The 9,994-nt window shown below is 50.0% G+C and overlaps 1 protein-coding gene across 3 annotated transcripts; it reads right to left on the bottom strand.

The window, feature by feature from the left end:
* Positions 1 to 956: 956 nt before the first annotated feature.
* Positions 957 to 9,696, bottom strand: tmem107 (transmembrane protein 107). Of its 3 annotated transcripts, XM_066722457.1 has the most exons (7): positions 9,500 to 9,696; positions 8,942 to 9,089; positions 8,775 to 8,842; positions 8,554 to 8,654; positions 7,807 to 7,903; positions 1,914 to 2,010; positions 957 to 1,665 (listed from the first exon to the last, which is right to left on the bottom strand). In XM_066722457.1, the coding sequence occupies exons 2-7, from the start codon at positions 9,080 to 9,082 to the stop codon at positions 1,645 to 1,647; spliced, it is 525 nt and encodes a 174-aa protein (XP_066578554.1). In that variant the 5' UTR covers positions 9,083 to 9,089; positions 9,500 to 9,696; the 3' UTR covers positions 957 to 1,644. The 3 variants fall into 3 exon arrangements, with proteins under 3 accessions (XP_066578554.1, XP_066578555.1, XP_066578556.1); XM_066722458.1 differs by lacking the exon at positions 7,807 to 7,903 and having other exon boundaries at positions 9,500 to 9,694; XM_066722459.1 differs by lacking the exon at positions 1,914 to 2,010 and having other exon boundaries at positions 9,500 to 9,694.
* Positions 9,697 to 9,994: the final 298 nt, after the last annotated feature.

Consider the following 9,994-nt stretch of genomic DNA (forward strand, 5'->3'; position numbering starts at 1 on the left):
TTAAAGGGCCCGAGGGGCAAAAAGACCTGCGTTTGATTTCCCATAGGAGGAGGGAAATAGATGCGATCAAACTACAGGCATGGCGATATATACTGCGCAAAAGAAGCGTCGTCTCATTTTCAGCAGACTTTATGCGTAAATATTTGTATGCACATAAAAAGATTCAACTACTAAGACAAACTGAACAAGTTTCACAGACATGTGACCAACAGAAATTGAATAATGTGTCCCTGAACAAAGGGGGGGTCAAAATCAAAAGTAACAGTCAGTATCTGGTGAAGTGCATCTCCTCCTCATGGACGGCACCAGATGTGCCAGTTCTTACTGTGAGATGTTACCCCACTCTTCCACCAAGGCACTTGCAAGTTCCTGGACATTTCTGGGGGGAATGGCCCTAGCCCCCACCCTCCGATCCAACAGGTCCCAGACGTTCTCAATGGGATTGAGATCCGGGCTCTTCCCTGGCCGTGGCAGACACTGACATTCCTGTCTTGCAGGAAATCAAGTCCAGTGAAGGTGTGTTTGTGCCCATAGGCGACGTTTCCGTTGATGTCTGTAATGACCTGCCTTACAACAGGCCTACAAGCCTTCAGTCCAGCCTCTCTCAGCCGATTGCGCACAGTCTGAGCACTGATGGAGGGATTGTGCGTTCCTGGTGTAACTCGGGCAGTTGTTGTTGCATCCTGTACCTGTCCCGGAGGTGTGATATTCGGATGCACCGATCCTGTGCAGGTGTTGTTACACGTGGTCTGCCACTGCGAGGACAATCAGCTGTCCTTCCTGACTCCCTGTAGTGCTGTTAGGCGTCTCACAGTATTGACACAGTAAATAGTGTCCTGAAAAAGAGACGTTTCTTTTTTTGCTGAGTATAAATGTTTGGATAAGTGCCCTTACCGCCCCTGCCCCCCTCGGTTTGATATACATGCTCATGACCAAAAAAAACAACACACCCTAGATCAATTAGATTCTGTTCAATTTATTGGTTTTGTGTAAAAACATCAGTAAAAAAACAAACTGATATACAGGAAACGCAGACGTGAACACCATGGGATTCAAACAAAACAAAACTTTACAATGTGCTGCTATTATTGTTACTGTGATTGTTGACAACTAAATACAAAATTACAAATTACTTCGACCTGAAAATCAGCTTTAATTAGGAATGCGTTGTTTATTGCTTGCCCCCTTTGCCTGGAGCTCTTATCCCGGCCTTGCGGAAGCCGAGATTGGAGGGTACAGTTCTGTTCATCACAGGGCAACAAATCCACCCCAACCCCTCCACACAACGGGGTATTTACTCAATTACTCTCTCCAGATAGCATGAGTCTTACAGTGTCTCTACAATGCACTCAAACCAACTGATAGTAGCCGGTCCGTCAATACAGAGACTCGCCCTCTTGTGTTGGTGATAGGAACTGTAGGGTTTATTTTATTTTTGTATTAATAACCAAATACAAACGTCTGCCAAACGTTTGTGGCTCATGGGGTTCCAGGGATCCGTGCACCGAGAGGTCCTGCCTGCCGGCCCTCTCTCTCTCTCTCCTGGTCGGTGTGTGTGTGTGTGTGTGTGTGTGTGTGTGTGTGTGGCAGGCATCTCAGAACGGCTTCTTCTTCAGCCCAAACACCGCGATGAAGAGCACCACCTCAACGAAGGCTGGCAGAGCGCTGGAGGGACACAGCAGAAGAGCAAGTGTCAGCGTCGGGGTCGGCACTCGGCAAATAAATAGTGTTTTTTCATGGTTTTGCTTGGTTTTTATTCCCCAAATGATTGGAGAAAGTGGGGAAATGAAGAGAATGAAAAACTGAAAGAAGGGAAAAAGAGAATGGACACAAACGGAAGAGGAGGAGGAAAGAGGAAAGGACAGCGGGTGATGACGCCCGCTGTGAGGGGGGGGTCCAAGCCTCCCGTTTACCTGCAGAATCCCAGTATGAACCAGTAGGTCCAGCACTCCCAGCGCTGGAACACGAAGAAGGACAGGCAGACGGAGGCGCTGCAGTGAGCCGCCAGCGCTGGGGGAGGAGGTTAGGGAAAACACGACAGCGGCCCCGTGAGGGAGACGGGGAGGAAGGAGAGGGGATGGGGTCTGTGTGTCCGTGGGCGAGTGTGTGTGTCCGTGGGTGAGTGTGTCTCTCTCTCTGTCTGTGCGTCAGTGTGTCTCTCTGTGTCTCTGTGTGTCTCTGTGTCAGTGTGTGGCAGTAATCATGAAAAAGACAAATATCATGATATTCCAGAAAAAGGCCAGGCCTCAGGGAAGTAGGTACCACTTCACTTTAGGAAACAGCACCATCGAACACTGCACCCACTACACATACCTAGGCCTCACACTCAGCTCAACAGGAAGCTTCAACACGGCGGTGAAGACACTGAGAGAGAAAGCGCGCAGGGCCTTCTATGCCATAAAGAGACAAATTAGCATAAAAATACCTGTAGAAATCTGGCTAAAAATATTTGAATCCGTAATCCAGCCCATTGCTCTCTATGGCAGTGAGGTGTGGGGTCCCCTCACAGGGCAGGAGTTTGCTCAATGGGACAAACACCCAACAGAAACCCTGCATGCAGAGTTCTGCAAAAATATCCTACAGGTGCAAAGGAAAACACCGAACAACGCATGCAGGGCAGAATTAGGCCAATACCCATTATTAATCAACATACACAAAAGAGCAATTCAATTCTGGCTCCATCTAATAAACAGCGACACACACTCCTACCACCACAAGGCCCTGCAATGCCGAGAGCTGAACCCAGAAAGGAGCCCCCTCAGCCAGCTGGTCCGCAGGCTCACTGCGCAGACACACACCAACACCGGCCAGCCTCAGGACAGCAACACACATATGCACACAATCAGAGTCAACCAAATTATAACAGCACAAAGAAAACTACATCACCCATTGGGAAACACACACACAAGCACAAAGTAAACTGCAGTGCTATCGGGCCCTACAAAGACACTACACATTGGCAGAATTCCTTAAATTAATAACGAACGAAAAACACAAAAGGATCCTGACCAAATACATAAACATTTACGAGCAACATTTTTCCCCAAAATAGCAGATCTCTTTAAGAGATTTCCAGACCTGCCAGACTCGGAGAAAGTGCCAGTCCATCTGGGAGAGGAGACCAGCTGCATATTACTGGCAGCCCAGTATACAGCTGCCTGCCACAGCTTGAGGGACACAGTGGACACTTAGTCCACACACACAGGGGACACCCCTGGACACAGGCAATGACACCCATGCTACACCGACTTATTACTATTAATATCAATTTTATGTCTCTGACATATGGTTTAAATTGTATTAATTGAAATGAATCAGTTAACTGTTTAACATACATATCGTGCATTTAAGTATGCAAATGTACATGTATATGTTCAAAACTGTTGTTTGTCACCATTGCTTTGGCAATACTTCTTTTTGGTCATGCCAATAAAAGCACGTTGAATTTGAATTTGAAATGTGTGTCTCTCTGTGTGTCTCTCTGTCAGTGTGTGTCTCTGTGTGTCTCTGTGTCTATGTGTCAGTGTGTCTCTCTGTGTCTGTGTGTCAGTGTGTATCTCTGTGTGTCAGTGTGCATCTCTGTGTGTCAGTGTGTATCTCTGTGTCTGTGTGTCAGTGTGTCTCTCTGTGTGTCAGTGTGCATCTCTGTGTGTCAGTGTGTATCTCTGTGTCAGTGTGTCTCTGTGTCAGTGTGTCAGTGTGTATCTCTGTGTCTGTGTGTCAGTGTGTACCTCTGTGTGTCAGTGTGTCTCTCTGTGTCAGTGTCTCTCTGTGTCTGGGAGTCAGTGTGTCTCTGTCTGTGTGTCAGTGTGTCTCTCTGTGTCAGTGAGTGTCTCTGTGTCAGTGTGTCTCTGTGTCTCTCTGTGTGTCAGTGTGCATCTCTGTGTGTCAGTGTGTATCTCTGTGTCTGTGTGTCAGTGTGTCTCTGTGTCAGTGTGTCAGTGTGTATCTCTGTGTCTGTGTGTCAGTGTGTATCTCTGTGTCTGTGTGTCAGTGTGTCAGTGTGTACCTCTGTGTGTCAGTGTGTCTCTCTGTGTCAGTGAGTGTCTCTGTGTCAGTGAGTGTCTCTGTGTCTCTCTGTGTGTCAGTGTGCATCTCTGTGTGTCAGTGTGTATCTCTGTGTCTGTGTGTCAGTGTGTCTCTGTGTCAGTGTGTCAGTGTGTATCTCTGTGTCTGTGTGTCAGTGTGTCAGTGTGTACCTCTGTGTGTCAGTGTGTCTCTCTGTGTCAGTGTGTCTCTGTGTCAGTGTGTCTCTGTGTCTGGGAGTCAGTGTGTCTCTGTCTGTGTGTCAGTGTGTCTCTCTGTGTCAGTGTGTCTCTCTGTGTCAGTGTGTCTCTCTGTCTCTGTGTCAGTGTGTCTCTCTGTGTCAGTGAGTGTCTCTGTGTCTCTCTGTGTCAGTGTGTCTCTCTGTGTCAGTGTCAGTGTGTGTCTCTGTGTCAGTGTGTCTCTCTGTGTCAGTGTGTCTCTCTGTGTCAGTGTCAGTGTGTCTCTCTGTGTCAGTGAGTGTCTCTGTGTCAGTGAGTGTCTCTGTGTCTCTGTGTCAGTGTGTCTCTCTGTGTCAGTGTGTCTCTGTGTCAGTGTGTCTCTGTGTCAGCGTGTCTCTGTGTCAGCGTGTCTCTGTGTCTGGGAGTCAGTGTGTCTCTGTCTGTGTGTCTCTGTATCTCTCTGTGTCAGTGTGTCTCTCTGTGTCAGTGTCAGTGTGTGTCTCTGTGTCAGTGTGTCTCTCTGTGTCAGTGTGTCTCTCTATCTCTGTGTCAGTGTGTGTCTCTGTGTCAGTGTGTCTCTCTGTCTCTGTGTCTCTGTGTCAGTGTGTCTCTCTGTCTCTGTGTCAGTGTGTGTCTCTGTGTCAGTGTGTCTCTCTGTCTCTGTGTCAGTGTCAGTGTGTGTCTCTGTGTCAGTGTCTCTGTGTCAGTGTGTCTCTCTGTCTCTGTGTCAGTGTGTGTCTCTGTGTCAGTGTGTCTCTCTGTCTCTGTGTCAGTGTCAGTGTGTGTCTCTGTGTCAGTGTCTCTGTGTCAGTGTGTCTCTCTGTCTCTGTGTCAGTGTCAGTGTGTGTCTCTGTGTCAGTGTCTCTGTGTCAGTGTGTCTCTCTGTCTCTGTGTCAGTGTGTGTCTCTGTGTCAGTGTGTCTCTCTGTGTCAGTGTGTCTCTGTGTCTCTCTGTGTCAGTGTGTCTCTCTGTGTCAGTGTCAGTGTCTCTGTGTCAGTGTGTCTCTCTGTCTCTGTGTCAGTGTGTGTCTCTGTCTCTGTGTCAGTGTGTCTCTCTGTCTCTGTGTCAGTGTGTCTCTGTGTCAGTGTGTCTCTGTCTCTGTGTCAGTGTGTGTCTCTGTGTCAGTGTGTCTCTCTGTGTCAGTGTCAGTGTCTCTGTGTCAGTGTGTCTCTCTGTCAGTGTGTGTCTCTGTGTCAGTGTGTCTCTCTGTGTCTGTGTCAGTGTGTCTCTGTGTCAGTGTGTCTCTCTGTGTCAGTGTGTCTCTGTGTCAGTGTGTCTCTCTGTCTCTGTGTCAGTGTGTCTCTCTGTGTCTCTCTGTGTCAGTGTGTCTCTCTGTGTCAGTGTCAGTGTGTCTCTCTGTGTCAGTGTGTCTCTCTGTGTGTCTCTGTGTCAGTGTGTCTCTCTGTGTCTCTCTGTGTCAGTGTGTCTCTCTGTCTCTGTGTCAGTGTGTGTCTCTGTGTCAGTGTGTCTCTCTGTGTCAGTGTCAGTGTGTCTCTCTGTGTCAGTGTCAGTGTGTCTCTCTGTGTCAGTGTCAGTGTGTCTCTCTGTGTCAGTGTCTCTGTGTCAGTGTGTCTCTCTGTCTCTGTGTCAGTGTGTGTCTCTGTGTCAGTGTGTCTCTCTGTGTCAGTGTCAGTGTCAGTGTGTGTCTCTGTGTCAGTGTCTCTGTGTCAGTGTGTCTCTCTGTCTCTGTGTCAGTGTGTGTCTCTGTGTCAGTGTGTCTCTCTGTCTCTGTGTCAGTGTCAGTGTGTGTCTCTGTGTCAGTGTCTCTGTGTCAGTGTGTCTCTCTGTGTCTGTGTCAGTGTGTGTCTCTGTGTCAGTGTGTCTCTCTGTGTCAGTGTCAGTGTGTCTCTCTGTGTCAGTGTCAGTGTGTCTCTCTGTGTCAGTGTCTCTGTGTCAGTGTGTCTCTCTGTCTCTGTGTCAGTGTGTGTCTCTGTGTCAGTGTGTCTCTCTGTGTCAGTGTCAGTGTCAGTGTGTGTCTCTGTGTCAGTGTCTCTGTGTCAGTGTGTCTCTCTGTCTCTGTGTCAGTGTGCGTCTCTGTGTCAGTGTGTCTCTCTGTGTCAGTGTGTCTCTGTGTCACTCTGTGTCAGTGTGTCTCTCTGTGTCAGTGTGTCTGTGTCAGTGTGTCTCTCTGTCTCTGTGTCAGTGTGTGTCTCTGTGTCAGTGTGTCTCTCTGTGTCTGTGTCAGTGTGTCTCTGTGTCAGTGTGTCTCTCTGTGTCAGTGTGTCTCTCTGTGTCAGTGTGTCTCTGTGTCTCTCTGTGTCAGTGTGTCTCTCTGTGTCAGTGTGTCTCTCTGTGTCAGTGTCAGTGTCTCTGTGTCAGTGTGTCTCTCTGTCTCTGTGTCAGTGTGTGTCTCTGTGTCAGTGTGTCTCTCTGTGTCAGTGTCAGTGTGTCTCTGTGTCAGTGTGTCTCTCTGTGTCAGTGTGTCTCTCTGTGTCAGTGTGTCTCTGTCTCTGTGTCAGTGTGTGTCTCTGTGTCAGTGTGTCTCTCTGTGTCAGTGTCAGTGTCTCTGTGTCAGTGTGTCTCTCTGTCAGTGTGTGTCTCTGTGTCTCTCTGTGTCTGTGTCAGTGTGTCTCTGTGTCAGTGTGTCTCTCTGTGTCAGTGTGTCTCTCTGTGTCAGTGTGTCTCTCTGTCTCTGTGTCAGTGTGTCTCTCTGTGTCAGTGTCAGTGTGTCTCTCTGTGTCAGTGTGTCTCTCTGTGTCTCTCTGTCTCTGTGTCAGTGTGTGTCTCTGTGTCAGTGTGTGTCTCTGTGTCAGTGTGTCTCTCTGTGTCAGTGTGTCTCTCTGTCTCTGTGTCAGTGTGTGTCTCTGTGTCAGTGTGTCTCTCTGTGTCTCTCTGTGTCAGTGTGTCTCTCTGTGTCAGTGTGTGTCTCTGTGTCAGTGTGTCTCTCTGTGTCTCTGTCAGTGTGTGTCTCTGTGTCAGTGTGTCTCTCTGTGTCAGTGTGTCTCTCTGTGTCAGTGTCAGTGTGTCTCTCTGTGTCAGTGTGTCTCTGTGTCTCTCTGTGTCAGTGTGTGTCTCTGTGTCAGTGTGTCTCTCTGTGTCAGTGTGTGTCTCTCTGTCAGTGTGTGTCTCTCTGTCAGTGTGTCTCTCTGTGTCTCTCTGTGTCAGTGTGTCTCTCTGTGTCAGTGTGCCTCTGTGTCAGTGTGTCTCTCTGTGTCAGTGTGTGTCTCTGTGTCAGTGTGTGTCTCTCTGTCAGTGTGTGTCTCTCTGTCAGTGTGTCTCTCTGTGTCTCTCTGTGTCAGTGTGTCTCTCTGTGTCAGTGTGCCTCTCTGTCAGTGTGTGTCTCTGTGTCAGTGTGTCTCTCTGTGTCAGTGTGTGTCTCTCTGTCAGTGTGTGTCTCTCTGTCAGTGTGTCTCTCTGTGTCTCTCTGTGTCAGTGTGTCTCTCTGTGTCAGTGTGCCTCTCTGTCAGTGTGTGTCTCTGTGTCAGTGTGTCTCTCTGTGTCAGTGTGTCTCTCTGTGTCAGTGTGTGTCTCTCTGTCAGTGTGTGTCTCTCTGTCAGTGTGTCTCTCTGTGTCTCTCTGTGTCAGTGTGTCTCTCTGTGTCAGTGTGCCTCTCTGTCAGTGTGTGTCTCTGTGTCAGTGTGTGTCTCTGTTCGTCACTGACCTGCAGAAGGCGAATATCCACCAGTACAGGCTGCAGTTCCACTGCTCGAACAGGAAGAAGAGGAGGGAGACGGCGGCGCTGGCGTGGGCGGCCGTGGCTGAGTGGAGTCAGGGACTCGTAATAACGCCAGCCATGTATTTCACTACACACTTATCTCCCTCCCCCTCTCTCCTCCTCCATCCTGTTACTCTCCCCGTCTCTCATTGTATCCTGCCTGTGATACCCTAGTGCAGTTGTCTCCACCCCTCCCTCTCCCTTCCTCTCCTCCTCTACCTCCCTCCCTCCCTCTCTCTCTCTCTCTCTCTCAACTCCATCCCCTCTCCTCCTCTACCTCCCTCTCTCCCTCCCTCTCCTCCTCTACCACCCTCTCCCTCCCTCCCTCCACCTCCCTCTCTCGCTCCCTCCCTCTCTCCCTCCCTCCACCTACCTCCCTCTCTCTCTCTCTCTCTCTCTCTCTCTCTCTCCCTCCACACAACACATCCTGCCCGCAGAGAGGAAGAGCAGCCAGCCACAGAGGGGTGCACAGTAGAGTCTGAGCGGTCCTCTCTGATTCAGCATCAGGGATCGCAGATTAGCTCAAAGACACTGCGCTTCACTGCACTGTTTTCATAGTAAACATACTGCATTAAACTATAGAGTACTGAACTCATATAATACAAAATGTGCTGAATGTCCTGTAACTACATAAGTTGATCGGAACTGCGGCCCCTCAAGAGCTGAGATGTGGCCCCCTGTGGTGAAGGATACAGAGGAGGCCCTGGCTGCTGTTGAACATGGACACTCCGGACAGGAAGCCAGCCAGCTCGATGGCAAACAGGCCCAGGGTCACCGAGAGAGCGACTACCAGCCTGAGAGAGAGAGAGAGAGAGAGAGAGAGAGAGAGAGGGGGAGGGAAGGGAGAAGCACAAGGTCAGCTTGCCTTGAAACCCAGTATCCGGGCGCTGGGGCCCTACGGGGGCTGTACTCACTCTGTGTCGCGGCTGTTGTACTCCTCCGGTGTGGTGTCCAGGGGCAGGCAGGCCAGCACGTTGTTCTCCTGCCAATGGGAATCACAGACACTTCATCAGAAGGGGAAGGAGGAGGGAGAGGTGGAGGGGAGAAGGAGGGGAGGAGGAGGTCGGTTTGTGACTCGTACCCGGGACCAGAATATGGTGATGACGATGACCAGGTGGGCGGTGAGGGTGAGGAAGCGGGCCGGTACCAGGCTGCTCACGGCGCGCATGTTTCTGACGGGCCGGGCTCCTGTCAGCAGGGCAGAGTACGTACACACGCACATGCACACACTGCACAGCCACACGCAATCACACACACACACACACACACACACACACACAACAGAGAGGTATGAAAATGCAATCAAATACACAAGTAAACTCACTTAAATACATAACGTGTCAATATTTTAATGTCGGCGTTTCCTTCCAACTCTGCTTTTGGCTCCTTAATGGGTCCAATTAAACAATTAACTGGATTAACTGAACATATATTTGCACATAACAGTTCTGCGACATAGCTGTTACTACAAGTCTGCTTTGCAGTTGCTCTGTACTTTCTTGTCTAGTGTGTTTAGTAAAGTAAGCACATCAACAGGGATGACTGTGGCTCATTAAACACAGTTACGAGTCCTAGGCCTCTCCGAGAGTGCAGACCGCGCATGTGCAGTCACAGTCCGTACAAAGAGCTCATATCTTACCGTCAGGCTGCAGCAGGACCGGACGCGCGTTTAAAGTGCAGCAATCACCGCGCACTGCTGCCTCGCATTGAAAAGGCCGGCGGGATAACTTGCTAAGCTGACATTAAGACCCCAATGCTGTTTAATTTTGTTTACACGCGTCGTGCACAGGCGCTGCCCGCTCGTTGCTACAGCAACTGCCGCACTTCTCGCGAGAGTCCTAGCCACGTTGGGGGGTGACGTCAGCGGCGTGACGCGCCGAGCTATGCAAAGAAGGCCCTGCGCGGAGGATCATGGGAGCAGCGGGGTCTGCGCTGTCGACACTGCGGGGTCGTAACGGTTGTGACATGGGGGAAACGGTTGAGTTGCAGCTTCAGTGTTCATTGTTTTTTACGTGCGTTGTTACTACTCTTTTCAGGAATACAGTCGCATTCACACATGCATCCAGCCCCGTTCATAGCCTACACCGCACATGCATTCAAGAGTCAGCCATTTGAAATAAGCAGATATATCCGC

The sequence above is a fragment of the Amia ocellicauda genome, chromosome 14 (genome assembly GCF_036373705.1).
Source record: "Amia ocellicauda isolate fAmiCal2 chromosome 14, fAmiCal2.hap1, whole genome shotgun sequence".
Lineage (NCBI taxonomy): Eukaryota > Metazoa > Chordata > Actinopteri > Amiiformes > Amiidae > Amia > Amia ocellicauda.